This window comes from Monopterus albus, unplaced genomic scaffold, assembly GCF_001952655.1.
Source record: "Monopterus albus unplaced genomic scaffold, M_albus_1.0 scaffold46.1, whole genome shotgun sequence".
NCBI classification, from domain to species: Eukaryota; Metazoa; Chordata; class Actinopteri; order Synbranchiformes; family Synbranchidae; genus Monopterus; species Monopterus albus.
In genome coordinates, this window is record NW_018127926.1 from 772,639 (window position 1) to 795,808 (window position 23,170).

Below are 23,170 nucleotides of genomic sequence, written 5' to 3' on the forward strand. Positions count from 1 at the left end.
TGTCACAAATCGGTTCTGTTGCTTCCTGTCAGGCTTTTATTTTGATGTTATTTCCTGTTTTTGTTTCACCTTAGTTTTGGTCTTTTTACGTTCTTCATCACTCACATTGGTTTCACCTGTTTCGTTATTGTGTGCACCTCTACTTAGGCAGCGTCCTCCCACCAGGACGCTGCCAGATTGTTCTAGACTCCAGCTCTGACTCTCCAGCATTTATACCTTGCCTGATTCTCTGTTTCTGACCTTGGATTACTGTTTTTGACCACCGTGTTTTGCCTATGCCCTTCCAGTTTCTGATTGCCTGCAGTGTACCGACCTTCTGAGTTATTCCCCTTGACCTCTCGAGTTTGGATCTCCTGGCTATACCTGTCTACCGGCGTTGACCCTGGACTGTCTTATCGACCTGATTGTGTATCCCGGACTGTGTATTGATTGTCTAGTTGCTACAAGTAAAAACCTTCAGCTAAATCAGTTCATCTGGTTTTATAATTGAGTCCACCACAAACACCATTTGGCGTTCTTACACGTCAAATCTGACAGGCCACACTAGATTCTCACTCTGGAAACACACTGAAATTCCAAGGTCAGGCCCGGAGTAACAGATATGTTTTTTTAAAGCAAACACAGCAGCAGGTTCCTTGTTTTCACATCATGCTCTTTATAGCCTTATCTCTCTTTTCTTGTGGCGGTCAGTCAGCATGTCATTTGGTGCTCCTTGCTCAAGGGTGAGTGGACAACTATCCTACAGTAGATGAGATACACAGCCAGATGTCAAACTAATAAAATGACTCCTGGTTGAGTCTTTTTCTCCAGTGATTGAATATGATTGTTAGAACACAAAATACTTACATTTCACCATGCAAGGTAGGAGCTGTTGTCACAACATTTTGATTTTGAGTACATACAGTATAAACAATTCTCCAGCCATGTCAGACTATTTTCCCCTTCTGCTGTACAATCTGAATCTGTCTGTGTGGAACATGAGGCCATTAAGACCAAGTCAAATCTTTATGTCCACATAAAGGAAGTCTCAAGACAGGCAGTCACAGGAAGTCATGTTGATGGGCCGGTCAGCACTTGAGACGGATAGACGTGAAAACAGGCAGACAGTCAGCCAAATAGGCAGGTCATCAGGTAGAGAGACTGGCAGGCAGGTGGTCTGATTGGCAGGCAGCCAGGCAGTGATGAGAGTGGACAGCAAGAAAGGCATAGCAGCATTCAGACATCCTGACGCCCAAGCAGCCAGGCAGACTGACAGGCAGACAGACAGACAGACAGATAAGGAATTATTTGACTGTGCCTTCTACCGTCACTTGCAGTTCACAAAAGATTCAGGCAGGTGGCATGAGGTATGTCATGGAAACCCTTGATGACAAGCAGCGAATGGGTAATGGTAGGTTTCAAAAGGTGACAGCTATAAGGGAGGAAAGCTTTAAACAGACTTTTAAACCGTTAGCTTTTTGACTCTGGCTATAGCCTTATAGTATTCAGAAAATTGTTACTTTCATTAGATGCTAAATTTATAAATAAAATGTGACTACAACTGTAATTTATATGATTAAAGAAGTACTGATTGGACCTTTTACTTGGGCCTCTCATAGCCATTTTTTGTTCAAGTAATCGTGTGTTATGCTGTATGTTACAAGAAACCAACTGCAGCATGCAACATCCTAATCTTTAGGATGAATAAAGTACTTGTGGTAGTTTTACTATTATGTAAATGACTGACCTCCCTCTGCAGTACAGACTGTATGGGTGTGTTTCCTGTCTCTTCACTTTTCAGGGTGTGGCTTTGGTCGAGTGGTACTGACAGCCGTTTCCTCCCTTTGCTGGTTGCAGTGCTGTTTGCTGTTCATGATGACAGAGAGGTCACTGATGGCGCTTCAGCATGGAGTGATGACCTTAGAATGTCACTGATGACATTGCGGACTTAAATGCATGTCAGCGTGTCCAGATATCTCAGTCAAACAATTTGACTGCGATTTTACTTTCCCGAAGTGGCGCATCTACACATATTTGCAACAATTGTATGTCTTTGTGACATACGGCCTTTTGTTTTGGCATGATACTTGTCAAATCACAACCCAAACAGATCAATGCCCAATTTTTGCTTTGTCACACAGCGGAAATTCTAACTAGTGATCTATTAGCCCCAAAGTCTAATCTACAGGCTACTGCAGCTTCACTGGAACAAACTCTGGCCAACCTGTGTCATATGAGCTGAATGAAGGGTTTGTAGTGGCCTTATGTCAGTCGGTCTGACATTAGCTGACAGGCTGAAGGGGTGAATGATGGCTTTTCATAAAGATGAATGGCAATTTTACAGCCCACAGCTTCTCCCAACCACTCTTCTCTAAACTCCCATTCACAACTTGTGTATGAGTTATGTATGGGCTAAGGTAGGTTATTGGAACTGGTTCATAAACTGACAGAGTAAATCATTTGAATGGGATGACCCCAACAACTGCTTGTAATTATAATGTCCCAAAGTATTTGTTTCTAAACATATGCGTTTACTCATATTACATTTCTGATTGTGTTAGTACACGTGTGTATAGTATTATGAGTGTAGGACATGACCTGGGACACACTGAAATAAGATGGTGACAACAGCACAGATGAATGTACATGTATTTCCTATATTCCCAGATGATAACAGCCTGCCTTGAGCTAAGCCACTTAGCCTGTTCTAATCTACACATTAAATGGTAAATATCAACAGGGCTTGCAAAAGCAATAAATGTTTACCCGTCCAATGATAGAACAGCATAATATTAGAAATAATCCTAAAGATCAGTGGAGTCTGGAGACCACTGCAGCTTTCATGGGCCCACCTACAGGAAAAAAAAAACTTTCATCTATCAATACAGAACCCACCCCACGCATAGTATCTCATCTAAAGCTCCCTATAAAACTATAAAAATGCTCATGATTTAGGAGTCTAATAAAGTGACATTGGTTTTAGCTCCCCCACCCCCACCCTTTCTCCACTGCTAAAGGATCTCCTGATGAAATGTGAAGTCTTAATATAGTCTGAGACAACATCTCCTTTCTCACTCACATTTTGGGTATTCTCTCTATAAGGTTATTCTGCTTGCCTGTAAACATCAGCACCAGTGTTAAGACATGTATACTACTCACCTAAAATCATGCCTTTAATGTGATGATGGCATAGTGGCAGTATTTAGATTGTGTGTTGTTACGAGGGACACAGAAAGACTGAAACTTTCCGCTGCGATCAGCCGTCTCCAGATCAGCCATAACTGGATATCGTGATGGTGCCTCAGTCGCACTTGTGAGATTCTGGCTTGGCTTGCTTCTCACAACACGGGCTTGTGTTGCCCGCTGGAGGCGAGGCGAGGGAAGGCACACAAACGGAAGGAAAAGATGAAGCGCTCAGTATCCCACCCCCCCTCCCCCCTCCCCCGAGCTCACTGTGGATAGTCGCGGCCACCCTCTTCGTCTTCATAGCAGAGAGAGGAGGTGTTGGCAGGGCGAGGGATGCCAACTCGTTTTGCTCGCCCATCTGCAGATGAGTAAATTACCCACAATAAAAGGAACGGAGTATATGAATATTGTGATTATTGTCACATAAATCTCGATAATAAAATATTAAAAAACCTAATAGAGAGAGTTGTCTTGCGCCCTGGCTGTCATCCACAGGTCTGGCAGTCTCACTCACCCCGCACGGCGCGCTCCCTGACTCTTATTTATTTATTTTCCCTTAATGCGCGCCCCCGCTGCGAGATCCAGAGCGCTCTTCATTCTCTGCTCCCTTCACTTCGTTTCCTCTCCTTCTCTCGACACCATCCAGAACTATAGCGCAACCGTCCCCATCACTCTTTTTTTTCCTCCCCTCCTCCTCTTCTTTCTCTCACCGCCAGATCTTTCTCCTCTGCGTCTCTCGCCCCTTCGTCTCCCCCTCTTCCTCCCCACTCGGTCCCTCACTCCTCTGACGCACGACAGGGAAACGGACCCGAGGAAAGAAAGGGGAAAAAAAAGCAGCAGCTGACCCAACCGTCGATATGATCCACAGACTCTGGCTATTGCTGCACCGGACAGAGACACGGTCCTGAACACCAGAGGAGAACACTCTCACCCGGCTACACTGTTGTTGAGCGCTCGCCCGGGAGGCAGTGGCGGAGGGGGAGGAGGAGAGGAGAGGAAGAGGAAGCGGACGGGCACAAGTCGAGGACTTGCATTTTAAGCAAACTGCTTAGGAAAAATAAAGAAGGGGATAGAGTGAGAGTCACTGGAGAGCGAGAGAGATTGCATTCTTATCACGTCTTCATTTCTCCTCTCTTTTGCCTCAGCTACTGTGGGAGGGCGAGAGAGGGGTAGAGAAAGAGAACGATCAGGAGAGAGATCTAACAAGATTCAAACTAGTGGTCTTTCCCCCGATGCTTTCCAATTGCAGTGCGAAACTAAGGTGAGTGTTTGAACGAGTGGTTATTCTGTGCATGAGTGTATCATAAGGTAAATCTTATGCAGCTGTGTGCATGCGTGGGTGTGTGTGTGTGTGTTGTTATGTTTATTGCTGTCTGCATAGGCACGGACTTCAAAAAAGGAAAATAAGCGCTCTCTGTATATCGAGGATAACAGATCTTAGGGCTCCAATTCACTGATCAGTAGCTGTTTGTTCTTTATTCACCGTTTTCATGCCAATGTCACGACGAAAAGCTACTGCATTATGCTTGGCTTGTATTTCAATAAGCGCCGTGCTCTCTCTCCGCTGTATTGACAGCAAGGTTATTTTGGGGAAAATTTCAGTCAATGCTAGAAGGATTCCCAACCGCTTTAGTTAGAGTTTGTTAGACATCATTGTTTCTCACTAACTTAGTTTAATATAAATTCAAGATTAAAATCTTTTAATAGGTCGTTTTGAAAATGCCACTCACGATGACAGCACTTTTAATTTATGTAAGTAAAGGGCTTTGGAGAACCTCCCCAACCTGGTTTTGCATCCGTGGCTCATTCATATGTGCATCTCTTCCTCTCTCCCTCCTCGGTGCTTTGCTCTCTCTTTCCATCTCTCCCTCTCCGGCTCGATCACCCCAATTTCTCGTTCTCTTTCTCACAGCCCGGCATCGGACTGTCAACGATACGCACCGCGCAACAACGGGACCCACCGCAGGAGGATATGTGAAGTTGGAATCCCACGAAACTAAGTACGTATACTTCCCTATTTGATACATCCCAGTGGAATATAATATGGCACGAATTATTTTTAATTGCTTTAAATATCGTTGTTACTTTATTGACATCGCATTTAAGCTTTTTGATCCCTGTCATGGCAACGGAATGAATAAATCCTGGAGGATTACACATGGAAAGGGAAAGGAAAACTGAATTTTGCAGTGAGTGGATCGTGTTCACGGATCTTTTATCTTTTTTTCTTGGGGCATTTTCCTGTCACGTCTTTTTTGGGATTACACCATGGCCTGTTTTTTATTTCTTCCCTTCTCTTTTTTTCCTGTCCCTGGGTTTTTGGTTTCAGCACCATGGACAGCGGCTCTGCTCCGGCAGGCGGTTCCAGCGCATCTGGATTTTCAGCTCCGCCGTTTGAAAGGACAGCGCTTTGTGTGCGTGTGTGTGTGCGTGTGAAAAGTCACAGCCTACAGAAAAGATATTCAGAGGATATGTGCATTGTTTGTGTGCATGTGTGTGTCTGACTTTTACCAACTGACAGAGATACTGAACGGAATCTTTTTTTTTTGTCAAAGGCAGTTTTTATTATTATTATGCTAATTATTATTATTACTATTACTTTTTGTTATATTTTCTTTTTTTATATATTATTATTTATTTCTAGGGCAGCAGAAACATAAACACAGTTGTGTGACTGAGCTTCTCGAAGCAGCAGCTTTGCCCATTGCGCTTTTTACTTCTGCCGTCTCTCCTGAAATCCTCGGTGGGATCACCAAATGGGAAAGGCAACAGAAGTTGCATTGATTTAGGTTTGGACTAACGACAGGCTCAATTACAATGAATGAGTTGACAGTTTTCCCTGTTCACTGGGTTTAGATGTGACGCGTTTCACCCAAGAAGATGCCAAGGGCAAATAACCCAGGCTCTGCCGTTTTCTGCAGTCTCTGATGGACTGCGCCCCCCATTTATGACATGTTTTGACATCATTACACTGGTAAATTGAAACCTGGCGTTTCTGTAGCCTTAGTGTCACAGTTTACATAACATTTAACTGTTTATTTTATCAGGTTGTCTGGAGTCCTATTCTGTATAAATACATTGAGATTCATTTATGCATGATAGATGTTGAGCACATCCTTCAACGACTCTCATCTCATCCCACCACTGCTCACCAAGCAGACACCTATTCCTTTCCCGTCCTGACTAAGACCTTCTGCACACCTAATGAAATTTCCACTGTGCTTTTCCGGCCTGTCATTCACTGAAGAAGGGCTTAAGGTCCCTCTTATGTAATAAATAATGTTGGGGGCGGTCTCTCTTTTGCCACTGACCTCACCCACCTGCTCTGCCTTCGTTTGTTCACAGCAATAAGCATCTTTGAGGTGATTTATTGTGACCTTACCAGCATATCTGCTGTACAGTAAATTACATTTTGCTTATATAGTGAGGGCAAATGTTTGTCGAGATTTGTATGTATTACTGGATATACTATTACCTTTCCAAGAGCGCTCTTCTTATATTTAGTTTGAAATACCCAGCAATGCTGCAACATCTAAAGTAGTCTCCAGTGTCACTCTATTATTCATTGGTATTCATTTCAAATCTGTCTTCCATTCCACTGAAACTAATGCACATATCCTTTCCTCTCTTCCTCCTTTCTGCCTGCCTCTCTCACCTCCAACTTCACTTTGTGAGGGTGTGTGTGTGTTTGTACTGTGTGTGTAATAACTATCCCCATTCCCTTTCCACTCTCTGTTTCTCTGTTCTCTGTTGCAGTACTGTGAAGTGGCTCTGTCCCTGGAGCCAAGACTTCATCCTCCTGGTGTCAGCAAGGATGCTGTGGGTTACCTTGCTGAGCACCATAGCTTTAGGATGGACCACCCCTATCCCACTACTAGAGGACTCCGAGGAGATCGACGAGCCCTGCTTCGAGCCCTGTTACTGCGAAGTCAAAGAGGGTATCTTCCATGTCCACTGTGACAGTAAAGGATTTACAAATGTCAGCCAGATTTCCCAGATATGGAGCCGGCCCTTCAAACTCAACTTGCAGAGAAACTCCATGAGGAAGCTTTACTTTAACAGCTTCCTCCATCTTAACAATGCCATATCCATTAATCTTGGTAATAATGCCTTGCAAGACATCCATGCTGGAGCATTCAATGGCTTGGGAATACTGAAACGGCTGTTCCTACATGAAAACAAACTAGAAGTTTTCCGGAATGACACTTTTCTTGGGTTGGAGAGTTTAGAGTATCTCCAGGCAGACTATAATGTTATCAAAAGGATTGAAAGTGGTGCATTCAGGCACCTTCACAAATTGAGAGTGCTCATACTAAATGACAATCTGATCCCTGTGCTCCCAAATTATCTTTTCCGGTCTGTGTCACTCACACATCTGGACTTGAGAGGAAACAGATTAAAGACACTGCCATATAAGGGCATGCTGGAGTTTGTTGGGAGGAGCTTAATGGAAATCCAGCTGGAGGAGAACCCCTGGAACTGTGTGTGTGAGATTGTCCAGTTAAAAACATGGCTGGAAAGAATCCCTTATACAGCTTTGGTGGGTGAGATCACATGTGAGTACCCATTCCACTTGCATGGAAAAGATTTACGGGAAATCAAGCGCACTGAGCTTTGTCCATTGCTCTCCGATGCAGAGATTGAGGCCAAGCTGGGAATTCCTCGGATCCCATTCAGCAATGAGAACACTTGGCCTACTAAACCATCCTCAATGCTCTCATCCTTTCACAACACAGCGTCCTCTGTGGAATACAAGGAAAGAGTTGTCAAGCCTACCAAACGACCTCGGCCCACAAAGAACCCCCCAACCCCTCGTAGCATCTATCCAGGCATCAACCAGCCCCCCATTGCTGGTTACCAAACAAGGCCTCCCATCCCAATAATTTGTCCAGCTGGATGTATTTGCAACCTTCACATCAATGACCTAGGGCTAACAGTGAACTGTAAAGAGAAAGGTTTTCATAATATTTCTGAGCTCTTGCCGCGGCCCCTCAATGCCAAGAAACTATATCTCAGTGGAAACCTCATACAGAAAATCTACCGCTCCGATTTCTGGAACTTCTCCAGCTTGGATTTACTGCATTTAGGGAATAATCGTATATCCTATGTCCAGGAGGGCGCCTTTATCAACCTGCCAAACTTGAAAAGCTTATATCTGAATGGGAATGACATTGAAAGACTCATCCCTGGCATGTTTCGTGGGCTGCAAATGTTGAGTTATCTTTACTTTGAGTATAATGTCATACGTGACATACAGCCTAACTCCTTTTCACTAATGCCAAATCTCCAGCTGGTTTTCCTCAATGACAATCTGTTACGCTCCCTCCCCACTGATGCCTTTGCTGGCACCAACCTTGCACGTCTCAACCTCCGCAACAACTACTTCCTTTCTCTTCCCGTGCGTGGCGTTCTAGAGCATTTGACCTCCATTGTCCAGATTGATCTCCATCAAAACCCCTGGGACTGTTCCTGTGATATCATCCCCCTTAAACAGTGGCTGGAAAAGCTCTCCTCTGTCATTGTGGTTGGAGATGTCATTTGCAAAACACCTGAGTTTGCTTTTGGGAAAGATCTGCGTTCACTGGAGGGTGAGGTCATTTGTCCAGAGCTTAAGCATTCTTCAGGCCCCTCGCCAGCCCTGCCTGGTGGGAATGACCTCACCACTGGGAGCTCTGATATGGGGGAGGCAGGTGGAAGAGGAGCTGTCCCACTTTCTGTCCTCATTCTCAGCTTACTGATCCTCGTCATCTCTGCTGTTTTTGTGGCTGCTGGGCTTTTTGCCTTTGTTCTTCGTCGCAGAAAGAAGCTGCCCTTTCGGAAACGCTCTGAGGTAGACCTTACAGGGATCCAGATGCAGTGCAGAATTTTTGAGGACCCACCGAGGCAGAGTAGTGCTGGTAACACTGGCACGCCAGAGAAACCAACACAGACTATGCACACACACACTCACACTAATCACACACACGGCCACAGCCACGTTTATGATTATATTCCTCACCCTGTGACTCAGATGTGTAACAACCCCATCTATAAGCCTAGAGAGGGGGAGATAGCAGAGGAAGACAGAGCACAGTTTTCAGAGAAGAAAGACAATGGCAGCAGTAGCAACAGTAACTACAGAACCTTGTTAGAGAAAGAGAGAGAGTGGACCCTGGCTGTCTCCAACTCTCAACTCAACACCATCGTCACAGCCAACCACACCACGGCTGACATGACAGGATTTCATGAGAATGGAGGGCTCTGCCCAACAGTGATTGACAGTCAGAGGCCCACACCAACAGTGGGCTTTGTAGACTGTTTGTATGGGACAGTACCAAAACTAAAGGACATGCATGTGGCGCATGCGCATCCACCTGGCATGCAGTACCCAGATTTGCAGCAGGATGCACGGCTGAAGGAGACATTGCTTTTCACGGCGGGAAAAAGCTGCTACCCTGACCCGTCCCAAAGCGATTACCTCGAGTTAAGGGCCAAACTTCAAGCCAAGCCAGATTACCTCGAAGTCTTGGAAAAATCTTACCGATTTTAACATCTGTATCCCATGGAGAAAAAGAAAAACACTAAACACAAATCCAACATAATTCACATTACCACCTGCAAAACAAAAGCAACCCAAACCAATATTTAAAAAAAACTTGAAAAAGCAGCATGATATAGAATAAAATATGATATTACAGTTACAATGTTTCCCCCCCAAATCACTTTGGAGGAGAGGCCATTCTCAGATATTTCAATGAAGTGCCTTTTTTCAGAGTAGCCAGCAATGTCAACAGCCGTTATTTTTATAATAGATATAAATATCTCTATTTGCCCAAGGGAGAGCAAAAGAGGAACAAGAAGGGCACTGGGGGATTAGAACATACATAACATCCTAAAATACAGCTGTCACTAAAACCCCTTTTTATGGAGTTACCATGACAAGCAAGACACACGGGAGCTGGACGTCTCCCTGACTTGGGGTTTTCTTTCTGTCTCTTACCCCTGACTAGGATGTACAAAACCCAGAGTCCGTGCACATAAAGTTAATAGGAAATGATCGAAAGAGGGAAAAATGAAATATATTAAAATGAACTGCAGTTTGCTGCATGCACTCGCTTCAGTGCAGGAAGCGAGGGGATTTATTCAGAACTATCATGTCACATTATGAACAGAGATACTGCAATGCATTTACAGTTCAGTGTTCTATTTAATTTTTATATCTTATTAATATGGTTATTACTATTAATGAGGACTTCTGTCTATATCAGGGTGCTTCTCGTAAAAAGGACGCGCCAGCGTACGGATGGTAAAACATTTGTGAATATTATTATAAGACAATGCTCAAGGTTTTCTGAATATCTCCACGCACTTTGTTAACCCCCACCCCCACCACCCCACCCTCCCAAAGCTCCTCATTGCTTCTGGATTCCCCATTGTCACCCACTAACAGCTTTGTAGGAGGCACTTTTAATGTTTTCTCTCTCACAAAGATTTGAAGAAAAATGTGCATATATTTATTCTGTAATTTCAGTGAAGAATTTAATTGTAAAGGTAATGTTAAATCAATGTATAGTGATTATGCGTCTGGTATAGCCTTCTTAATAAAAACAAACTCTTCAATCACATGATAAAAGAGTTGATGCCACGGGAACCTGTGTTTGGAGCACTGCTGACAGGCTGTGTATTTGGTGTCTTGTTAAAATGACATGTCGAAGCTGTGATCAGCCATCAAGGGATAATGCTGCTAAACAGGAATGTAGTGCAGGGCAATAGTAGGAAAACTCAGTTTAGCTTCATATTATGTTTTATTATGATTAGTAGCAAATTAATTTCAGTTATGGGGAAAGAATCTATAAAAAGGCTAATATTTTTTCTGAAAAATATCATATTTTTTCTGTCTATTGGTAGCCTTTGTCCTATGATCTTTACCTGCTGGATGTCGCAGTGTGTAATTGCTGTTTGCCACTACATTACTCATCCTAGTTGGAGATGGTCAAAAGGCAAAAGATATATCAAACAAAATGCCAGAACAAGTCAAGTGAATGTCGCTGGCTATGAAGTGGATGATAAGAGAGAAGACAGCAAATCAGTGAGGCACGCTGTGATTTTCATTATCTAAACGGGCATTGCTGATGTAGACTAATAAAAAGTAATTGAGAGGGTGAGTGAAAATGTGATTGGAAGTAGCTCTGAATTTGTGCATTTAATTTCTGATTTTCTCCACAATAGTAATGTGGTTTCAGTCCACCTGGGGGCGATAAAAGGCATTCAGATCCTTTGGGGATTTAATAGTAGTTATAATTGACTAGTTGCTAATCTAGCTAATTGTTTTCAGAATGTCTAAATATAAAATCTACATGTGTATAATATTAACATTTTTAGTGCAGTTTCATGCTTTTTTCTCTTCTATTTTTTGTTTTCTATCAGTTTTTTTGAAAGTGGAAGAATAAAGCATGAAGCTGGATCAAGAAAACAAAACATAATATTTTTAAAAACAGAAAACAATCTCAGAAGAGCTGATAATTTATTTTACATAGTGGTTTTGTTCAAGATTGTTGTGTACATTTCATTTTGTGCAATGGAATCCTTTGTGGCAAATTTATTCCCAATAGTCTCCTCCACATTTAATCATAATCACTTAACTTTATGCAGTGGCATCTATCATAGTCCATATTTTTCATAGCCTGATTCTGTTTTCAGACCAAATAGTGCAAGAATTAAAACAACAAACAAACAAAAAACAGCTGTGGAGTAAATATGGTGTTACAGTACACATCATCACTTTTAGTTTAGGAAAATTATGATGCAATTTTGATGTCTATAATTCTGTGAATATCTTTGGAAAGGAGGCTGCGTTTCTGGTTTGTTTTAAAATGGGCATGTTACCCAGTTAGTTTTTATTTTAGTAGGTTTAATTGGGGTGGTGATCCTTAGTTGAAATCGGGTGTTACAGCTTCTCATATGTGCCAGCTTATACTAAGTGGAAGATATGTAGCAAACCACAAACTTCATTGTTGAATGGGAAGGCCCTTAGCTATAGAACAGTCATCTTCACTATAGTTCCTCACTGATCTAGTCTATACATTTACATAATATGGAATACCTACTGTATGCATTGTCTCATTTTTTTGACAATTATTGTTGCTCAAATGAGTGGAGGTAACCTTTCATATAGCGCCTTTGTAAGCATGGTAGCATTTCGCCAAGGCTTTATGTTTTCTTCTCAGTTTGACGTCCCACCTCATTTCCCTGCTGTTTTTTACTTTATCACTTTAACCCTAACACATGTATACAGATATATACATACAAATAGACGCACATAATGCCTTCTTTTTCCTGACCAAGTGGTTAGACTATATGTTCAGCATTTTCAGTATGTTTTGTGATCACTGATGATTTTGCTGTAGGCCCATAGCTTGGTAACCTCTTATTCCCTATCCCTCATCACACACTCACCATAATATTTCACAAATGAGTGCTGGCCTTTGTCCCATTATAACATGCTGAGTTGTTTTGTCCCAATAAATCCTCTTGTCATCCTACACTTATATCTCCAAGTGATTTCATACTTCAGGGAATGTCAGATAAAGGCAACTGACAGAGGTGACGGTTCACTAAATGTTTCTTTGTGTGTGTGTAAAATATAAATATGCAATGCTTGTTTGAATTATGGCGGTAATATTTTAATTTAATCTTTCTATCAACATCCCTCTTGAAGTTTCTGCGATGGTAAGACATCAACAGGGTAAATGCAGAGTGTGTCTTTCTTATCGTTCTTGATTTTCTCTGTGTCTTTGTCACTACACCTATATGTTTTAAAATGGTTTTAGTGCACTCCTTTCTCTTTGGCCTAATGCTGTGTTGTGATTTTTTTTCCCACTCGGCTTTGACTGGGGTTACAGCTTCCATCATACATAAGTCTGGGTTCCGTCAACTTCAATCTTCAATCTTACTTTCAACCATTTTAATCAATTTCAAACGCACGCTTGTTGAAAGAGCGATGTGCTGAAAATGTCTTTGGACACATGAAGCTTTAATTTATCTCCATTTGAAATTCTTTAGACTGTCCTTAAACTGCTGTGGGCACGATGTCTATCTTTCAAATGTCCTCACCCATCGATTATTACAACATACAGTATTTTAATTCGCTGGGTCATGGATCTCCCTGACCTTATTCAGATATGTTTTAGTGCTGGATAGATGACGGCTGATGGATTGTTCACTGGTACAGTTACACTGATCAAGTAATGCAAAAAACATTGACTCTGTCGTGCTGTAAATGTTCTGCATTGCTTTCTTCTTGAGTCGGTTTTGTTCTCTTTGCATCTGAATGCTTGGCACATGTTCCCTCAGGCATTTATCTGAGCAGTGCATGGTTATTAATGCACACATAATTCTTTATCAAGCAGCTGATTTAAACCTAAACCATGACATAGCTGTTTCAAATTAGCACGAGTAAGAACTATATCACAAGCCTATTAGAAAAGCTTCTGTAGGCTTCTCACACAGCTCAGAATCCGCTCTAGCAAATGGTTGGCAGTAAAGAGAAGGGAGTATTTTTGTGCTGAGTGGAGGTGGTAACCTGGATTTGACTGTATGGATTACATGTACACTTTTTAGGTGGTCCCCGGGGATTTGGTTTGATGTGTGATGCTGTGTTGTTCTTCCTCCTCTTCTCTGGCATTTTTGGCCAGGGTGTTTTTTGTGCCGCTAGTTGTTGTTTGGCTGGTATGTGCCTGCACTTTCTAATGGAATAAACATAAACCTATGTCTGTGTGTGCGCAATAAGAGGGAGAGGGATGGATGGACACAGACAGATAGATAGGTATTGTTTTTATCTGTTCTATCAGTGTTTGTGTGTTGATGAGTATTTGAGTCTTAATTAACCCAGACACGATTTGGAATGGTGGCACAAAATAAATAACTAGAGGAATTAAAAAAAAAACAGGAGGAAAGGATCAGTTTGAGAGCACTATTGATGGAAGTGGGAGCACAAGCGGCTTAGAGAAGGGTGAGAGAACTTGGAGCCATCATTAGAATGAATGTGCCACTTAGAGAAAGTAGGGATTCTTCTTACTCTTTTGTCCCTGAAAGAAGCCATAATTGTCCAATTAACCAGAGTCCAAAGCAGAGAGAGGGTGTTATGAAGGGACTGAAAGAGGACCGCGACCACTTACATTTTACATTATGTGTGTTTGTGTGTGTGTGTGTGTGGTGGGTGATGTGCTTTCTTTGTTTGGAAACAGGGAATTATCTCCAATTTGCTGAAAAAGCCAATCTGTCTTTGACTATGATGCTGAAGTTGCAGTGTACTGCAGGTGCTGCATACAAAAAGGCATGTTCTACTTTTTGCGCATGCATGTGTATTTGTGTGTAGTAGTGAACGTAGGGAAGGTTCACTTACGGTACCCGTGTTGTGCATTTGTTTTGGAGCTTATTTGAATTTTATGTGTTGATGGCTGATTTTCATTTCTGGTGTCATAAAATGCAGTGGATTTACCTGAGCTAGATCATAGATGTGCTTATTTGAAAGGAGAGTGCAGTTTTTCCACTATATATATGCTACTGGTGTTACACCGCACCAGTTTGATAACAGAATGGTGACAGGGACAATCTGCAGAGAGAAGTGCCACACTTTGGCCTCACTGTTATTGAAATGGTCCAAACATTTCTAAAAAGTATATAAGATATATAACAACAGAGAAATGAAAGAAAGAAAGCCCCAAAAGAGAAAAGAGAACCTCCTCCAATTTGTACAGTTTCCTATAGTCTTGAGATCATAAAAAAAAAATCCTTTAATACATCAATCATCTGTGCTGCAGTGCAGGAGCTCGACTGACCCAGTATGTTGAATGAGAGACAGCGTGAGAGGGAGGTGGCAGATGAGAGTACAGTAAGAGGGGTATAGAAAGCGATACAGAAAAACTGTGTGGTGAGAGAGAGAAAGCGTGATTCTTGACCCACTGCTACTTCTGCTGCCGTCTGCGCTGTAAAGACCTGCATTGTTTGCCTAGTGAATTGTGGGTCTCCTGAGAATGTGGCCCTCTCTCGTTTCTGAAAATACTGCAAGTTTGGGAAAAGTTGCAGTCATTTGTGCAGCTCAGCAGTGTGCTAGAATCTCAGTTTCTGTATGTAAGAAAGATTAGCAATCTGTGTCGTTATCACTCATTTCTGGGAAAGGGCGGGGAGAACAGAAGGCATGATTTCATAAAATAAAATATGGAGCACGGTGTCCCTAGCTGGTGTTCTGTCTGTGTCCTGCAGTGTGGGGCCTACTTTGAGCTTTGGAGTTACCTGTAGTGAATTTCCCGAGGACACTTCTTTCTGATTTCCATGTAGAGTGAGCTTGGTCACTTATTATTTGTCCATGCAACCACAAGGCAACATTTGCACATAATCATTTACATCAACATCCTCCCCTGACTCTTAGTTGTGTATTCATATTTTTTGCTTTCAATTTCAAGTTGTTCTCTTCTTAACTATCTTGCTTTACACTTTTTCCATTTATTTTTCTATCCTTGTCCCTGCATGTACATCCACCCATTCATAGATCTCTCACTTAGTACTCAGACGGCCAACCTGACCTTGCTGTGTGTTGTGCTCAGCTGGGTGACGGTCCACTGACCCTAGTTTGGTTCAGTCAGGTATTCAGCGCTTCGCTTTACCTGACGTGGTACAACTGCTTTTGCAACTAGTCTCCAAGGATAAGGCTGTGTACATGTGTCCATCAGTCTGTGTGTGCTAGCCAGGTGCGTTGCTTTTTAGTGAGAGCTCCATCACATCTACAAGTGACCTGAGAGAATGGGCCAAATTGGTTGAAATAAGAGTCTGATAAGCATTTCATGTGCACACCCAAGGTATTGAGTTGGTGTTAAAAAGCTGCTATTTGTTTTGGAGGCATTTGCTGTGCTCCTGGCAAATTAAATCAAAACTTCCTTAAAACAAGCGACCCTATAGGCTGTGTGTTCACGCAGCCTATTATGCTTATTTAACCCAAACTATGATCCTTTCTTAAACCTAACCAAGTTGATTTTGTGCCTAAACCTAACCAAACTGTCACTGTTCCATTATATTAACAGCCTTTTTTTTTTTAATTGTTGTAACCATGACAGCCAAGCCTGCCACCACAGAGACAATATTTGAGGAGATGCTCCTATGGGTTGTATCAGAGGATGACAAGTAGCCTTTGTTTTGTTCTGTTCTTTTCTTTTTTTATTTGAACTGAAAATTAAAACATCTTAACAAAAGCTCCTCCTTAGGCATCTAAACTGAATGCCATAGTTTTTGAGGTTTTATTTAGAGAAAATGAAACTGAAGATGAAGGAGACTGGTGCTTCTTTTGTGCTCTACTCAGATTATGAATGGTGTCTCTGGCCGAGGCCATCTGCTCGCGGTTCATATAGCGGATGTGCCCAAGTGTATAATGCTTACATAAAAGTAGTCTTCAGGCGATTCAGTACTGTTGCCGATTTAGGATTGTGTGCTATTGAGAGATTTAGTTAAAGCAGCACCTAGCTGCTGATTTAAAAGCTTTAAAGCATGTGTAAAATTTATGTTAATAAGACAAGCACTGATTAGTGTTATGCAGACTGCTGTGCCAGTGAAGAAGAAATAAGAGAGAGGCAGAGGTGATGACAGATAAAGAGCTGATGAAGAGAGAAACAGAGGAGAAGTAGAGATGAAGGGAGAGACTGTACGTATCAGTCGGTACAGTTTGGTCAGACTTTGTGGTGCAATTTCCAGCTGGTTTGTGTGTTTGTGGATGGAGCAACCCACATTAATGATTCACAAAAGTTCCATAAACTAAAGGAAAGTACTGTGCATTTGTATGTGCAGTAAATTATGCATGTTCATAGCAGGGTCAACATGATGTAAATCTATATTTATGAGGTCGGATGAGGTGTTCTGTCATATTGTATCTTGAGCAAATACAAATATTGCTTTTAAACACAGTTATGCATACTGTATGAATAAAAGATTTGCTTATACATACTTTCAACACGATCTTTAGACTAACTAGAGCAGACTTACACTTTTTTGTGAAATTGTATTTGTATTGCTAGCGTTGTGTATTCCCTGTGTTTGTGTGTGTTTCTGGCTCTGGCAGTTTGATCAGCTTTCCGACTTCCACTGGCCCCAGGCTACAGTAGTAGCATGAAGGGCGAGTGGAGCAGAAGCAAGTGCAGAAAGAGGGAGGAGTAGTGATTTAGAACATACGGCCGAGAGCACAGAGGTGCACTTTTTGTGGCTGCAGGGGGGGGAAAAAAAGAGTAATTTTGAAATGGATTTTTAAAATTGAAATGTCAGCTTGCAAGTTTATGTTTACTTTTAGTTTAGATTTTATTGTTCATAAGACCCAGCTATATGAGGTCAGGTGGGAAAATTGTCTCAGAAGTTAAAAACTGTTTTTCTGCAACAAGAACTATGCAATACAGCCTGTCTTCAGTGCTTGAAGCTCCAATGCCCAGAGTCCTTTTTTATGTTAAAATCAGTTTCAGATACATTCAGGTTGAGTTACAGGATTTTTTAAAAGGATTTGATTGTTTTTTATTGTTTTTTTTTTAGCTGTTAATTATTTAAAATGTATGACTTTGTTCTTGTCATGTTTCTTAATTTGATGGATGTGAATAATCCTTCGGGTTGTGTTGGGGTGGCTGCCTTTTGGCCCACCGAGGCAAATCCACTGGCATGTACTCACCCACTAATTTGGTGTTAGCTACATTTCTGCTTGGTTAGTAAGCATAATGATGCGTAATGTGCCTCCGCATACACTGAATGTGCTTATGGTCATGACTGTACAGTATGTCTATGTGTGTGTGTAACGATGTGGATGTGTAGAGTGCTCTGCAACTACTCCTATGGTGGAGAGGTGGGAGATTTATGGAGATTTTTGCCTAATGAGCAAATATCGCTTGCATTGTTAGCATTAGTTCAACAATCTAGGAGTTAGCTTAACTAAGGCCTGACCGCTTTTAAGGGTCAGCATCCACCCACATGTGCATATACTGTATACACACATATGCCATTACATTTCTATACAGTAGGCGATGAGGTTCTTGATATTGAGATTTATCACTATTATATGGTTTGTAATGCCACACATCAGCAATCAGTTATGAAAGGAGGGTTTACTTTTAAAATGAATTTTTAATGGGTAGAGGGGAAACTGTTTTTAATGGGCATGTGGAAAGCCTCTCAACCATATGTTGCTAAGTGTACATTTTGACTATGCCACAAAGTTAATATTAATGCAACCCAAAGTGCAGCAGCCCACCTTTGTTATAATGTCCTTGGATCACGGGCAATAGATATCTGAAAGAGCTGAGTGCAACATATCTATTCCTTGGAATTATTTGATGCAGATGTGTTGACACTACAGTAGTTTGGCCTTCCTATACTAACAGCCTGGTCATGGTTTTGAATAAATTACTTCTTTTATGTTTTATTCCCCAAAGCCCAAAAACAATAAATAAGACCATGACTGTCACCACATAATCCACAGACTACAAGCAGGAGGAAAGCCCAAACTGTAGACATGCTAAATTTGCTAAGGAAAAAGTTATTATCATGGAAATTATAGAGCTCTGCCTGCAAGTGTGAACGTAGGAGGAGCATGTGTTTCTTCTTGTCATGGCTAAGCAATTCTATCATTTCTGTGGTGGTGCAAAAACAGTCTCACCAAACAGGAAAATTGACATTAAGTGCTTGTTTTTGTTACTTAAAGATTTCACTGATGTTTGTTTGTTTGTTGGTCTACTAGCTGGTGTATGCATGTGTGTGTGTGTGTGTGTGTTTCTCTGAAGAATGTCTAGAGAGTAGGTAGGTTGTGGAGAGAATCCATAATGCAGCCCTATAATTCAGAAAGAATGCTGATTCACAGGCAGAACAAAAGCAACGTTTGCTTTAGCACTCTGCACGGTTGTATGAGTGCTGGTTTTGCAGATCAGCCTGTCTGCTTTGCTTGCAAGTGTAGGTTGTATTTTTCAAGATATTTTTGTCAGTCCATATTCCCATGTGTCCCTACAGGTTTATGTAAGCATTTGTTTATAGAGAGGCATGCATGCACGGTATTATTATCAGGTGTATATATATATATATGTGTGTGTGTGTGTGTGTGTGTGTGGCATAGCTGTTGGTGGGCAGTGAGAGCAGCACCAGGTGCAGCTCAGCTTTGTATGGGCGAAGCTGAGAACCCTTATGGAAACACAACTAGAGAGAGAAGAACAGAGATCCTTGCATTGTGTGTGAGAGAGAAAGTGAGAGAGAAGGGAGGGAGGTAAAGCTGGATACTGATACAGAAAAACAGAGAGGAAAAAAGCCCCCACCTGTTTTCCCATAAGCTGCTGTCACTCTTCTCTCCACTATCGCCACTTCCACCCTGGTCAGTTTTTTTGTTCTTACTTGAAGAGGAGAGGCCAGGGTATGATAAGAAACCAGGGGAAGAAGCTGGGCAACCGATGAGATGGAGAAGGTGAGAAGAGAAGAGAGGATAGTAAGATAACCATGTTGACACTGCAGACAAGTGAAATTATTAACACCAGACTGAAGAGAGAAAGGGTGGAGAGGGGAGGAAAGGAGACAGCGAAGTGAATGGTCAGAACTATTTTTAAATGTCTGATGTATGAGCATGGTTAACTGCTTCGACTCAGTAATTGTCAGGGCTCCATGAATAATTTGGTTTCGAGAATGACTGAGCTGTGAAGAGAAGAGCAGAGCAGGTGATGGACAGGTGAGTGAGGAGGATGAACTGTGAAATGTAAAGATGTATTACTGTACTTCCTATCAATGTGGACTCGGGCAGTAATTTGGACCGGCACTCAAGCCAAAATGTAGGGCAAGTTATTATCATTTTCACTGGTCATTACACCAAATTATTTTTTATTAGAAGAAAAGATGTCACAGGATTTGCACAGAGACAGATTGACAGATTTAATATTTTTGCTAGCATCAGTTTTTTCAGCGTGAAAAGAAATGGAGGCAGACAAATACAGTAGATGGGAAAGAGGAGGAGGAGTGGAGAGAGAGATGCACTGGCAGATGGAGGCACTTTCAGTTACCCCAGAGGCAAAAAAAAACAAAAAAAACACCGCACCCCACCTCTGCCTCAGCCAGCTCATTGTTTTATTGTATCTTGAAAGCAACAAAGAAGGTGGTGTCCCTGTTTCTGACCAGAGGCTCTTTATTCACACTACTCTTTCTCACCATATCGTGCCCTCCATCTCTTGGAGCAGCAGTTGCAGCAGTTGATGGATGGTTCGGGTCGGCAGGGTTGACAGGTAGGTTGATGTAAGAGACAGAGAAATGGAAAGACGTGGGCACATGTGTGTGAGTGTGCTCGTGAAAGTAAGATGGGGAGGAAGAGAGGTGGCTACCTTCATCCACTCCTTCACCCTACTTGTTTTTCCTTTTTCTGTCGTCCATGCCCTCTGCCTTTGCCCTTCTGAAATCATCAGCTGACACTTTGACCCTATCTATATTTCTCATTTTTCTCCCCCTCTTTTGTATCATGTCATGGTGTTGGGGGGGGTTGCGGAGCAAAAGTAGCTTTGAAGCTAGAAAAGCTGTCCTGAGACCAGGAGGGAGGAGTAAAACATCTTAGACCTGGCAGGGAAAACATGAGCAGGTAATGTGAATAAGAAACATTTTATAGAGTTACTAATTCCACATCATATTCATGGCGGAACAGTAAATACAGAGATACATTCAGGAGATGGTCAAACTTTTCTTTAGAAATATTTGGAGGTGTACATTAAAGAAAACATTATGAAGATACTATATTTATTCCCTCCATAAATAGATTCCATTTTCTCTTGTAGCTTGTGTCATCATCACAAATCCACCATTTACAAAGCTGCAGTGCCTTTTTCCCACAGTAACCTGTCCGGTAGGGCTCAACATTCGTTTAAATGCTAGTTAGCTAATCACATTAGAGCACCTTACTTTCAAGAAATATATTCATCTTTTAAATTACTCCTAACACTCCTTGCTTTACTTTACACAATTAACCCTTTGACACATATAATCTCATGCATGAGATGTAAGCGATCCACAGTTTTACATGCAACGCTGAAGAGCTTATGATAGAGTGTTTATGTTGCAGTGATCTTTCGTGAGTCAAACTCGGAGCAGAAGATTATCGATTGCCTCCAGGGACACTTAAGCCTGTGTTCTGTGCCTGAAAGATAATTTGATAGAGTAGCCCCTAACATCTGTATTTCAGGCCTTTTTTCATCAGCTTGCTCTATCATATCTGAGCCCATGCTATCACTGTTTACATATTGCCTGTGTCAGTGAGAGTAGAAAGGGCACAAGTTGCGGGACAAACAATTACCTTCTGTATTTTCTGCATTTGGACCCCTAACTGGATGAATAAATTCTCAAGCATGCATGAGTAAACAGAGCCAGGGTCTTTTAGAGTTTGGAGAGGACTGGCGCTGAGTCTGTGGCCAGAAGCTGTAGACTATGTGTGTCAGGAAGAGGGAACTAATACAAACCGTGCACCAGTGGATCACGGAACAAGACAGAAGGTCTGGGAAAAAAACATGTATTTATTTTTGTATTTGTGATTTACATATGTATGAAAAGAAAAAAACATACAATTAAGCAGCACAATTTCTTTCACACATCATGTGTCTCCCAATAAAATTCAGTTCAAAGATTTATTAACATTATTACATAATATTTCCAAAGTCTGAAGATACAGTTTTTTCTAGAATACTATGAATGCCTTGGTGATTGGATATGGGTGGTTCTCAGGTTTCAACAAAGAACTGATTTGGAATCTTTAAGTTTTCTTTCTTTCTTTTTTGTAAACCATTCTCTTCATTTTGTTTGAGGGAATATAAATGGTCAGTGGTAGAAGAAGTACTTATTTACTTAAGTAAAAGAAGCAATACCAGAGTGTAAAAATACTCTGTTACAAGTCCTGCATTCAAAATGTTACTTAAGTGAAAGTACAAATGTATTATCATCAATATATACTTAAAGTACTAAAAGTAAAAGTTCTCTTTGTACAGAATGGCACAGTCCACATAAATGATGTATATCATATTATTGGATTATATTTATTGATGCATTATTTTGAGTATCACATTATTGCAGCCGGTAATGGTAGAGCTCATTTTAACTACCTTATAATTTAAAGTACTTTAGCACTGCTGTGTGGCTTGTCAACTTCCCACTAGGAGTCAATAGTCTTATCATTATACTCTATTTTGTTTTATTAATCTAATCCTGAAAAGGAATTAATAATTCAAGTTATTTTAATGCATGTATTGAGAACACAGTACAGGTTGGTACAGTACTTCAGTAAATGTACTTAGTTATTTTCTACCTCTGACAAAATAAAGTAACACAGAGCACCATTCAGGTACCAGCGTTATTATTTTGCCAGTTTTCAAATGATATTGAGCTTCGACATCTAACACCCAGTTTCATATCATCGCATTTTTATTTCTTCTAAAGTTTCATCTTTGGCCTCATCTATTCATATTTTCAAATAAACTGAACTTTAAAATGCCCTCTTCTCTTTTTGAAACGTTCAAAGGTGTGGCATTTTATTTTGGCAGCTGACTCAACTAAAGACAAAGAAAAGTCACTGTTAGAGGGTTAGGGTGAAGGATGACAGACACTCAATGTGTGTCTGTGTGTGTTCTCATGTGTGTGTCGATGTCAGGGGTCTGCGATTAGGATGGTCTTGTGGACATCAGTAAAGTCTGACATGGCAAAGGGCTGAGCTTGCACTGCTTTATTTATCACCCCAAAGTGAACGTGTTTGTGTCTGTGTGTTCGCATATTTGGTTTTACTACATGCGGAGCTGTGGATGAGTGTGTCCACACATGCACACCTGTGTTTAGGACTCTGGACTTTGTTCAAGTTCCTTCTTTTTTCCCCTTCTCTTTTTATACATGATATTTATACCACAAGGACAGTGATGATGTCAAGAACAGAATTTTGATGAAGTCTGTGTATATTTGGCTTTGTGTGTGCGTGTGTGTGTGAGTGTGTGTTTGTGTATTTATAACA

The 23,170-nt window shown here is 41.4% G+C and overlaps 1 protein-coding gene and 1 long non-coding RNA gene across 2 annotated transcripts; one reads left to right on the forward strand and one right to left on the reverse strand.

The window, feature by feature from the left end:
* Positions 1-344: 344 nt before the first annotated feature.
* LOC109960368 (uncharacterized) lies at positions 345-3,396 on the reverse strand. Its single transcript, XR_002274987.1, has 3 exons — positions 3,139-3,396; positions 1,727-1,845; positions 345-1,248 (listed from the first exon to the last, which is right to left on the reverse strand). It is a non-coding gene; the product is annotated as an uncharacterized LOC109960368 (long non-coding RNA).
* A 43-nt stretch (positions 3,397-3,439) lies between these two features.
* slitrk3a (SLIT and NTRK-like family, member 3a) lies at positions 3,440-20,219 on the forward strand. The gene is made up of 3 exons (XM_020600385.1): positions 3,440-4,426; positions 5,078-5,165; positions 6,922-20,219. The coding sequence occupies exon 3, from the start codon at positions 6,980-6,982 to the stop codon at positions 9,692-9,694; it is 2,715 nt and encodes a 904-aa protein (XP_020456041.1). The 5' UTR covers positions 3,440-4,426; positions 5,078-5,165; positions 6,922-6,979; the 3' UTR covers positions 9,695-20,219.
* The last annotated feature ends 2,951 nt before the right edge of the window (positions 20,220-23,170 follow it).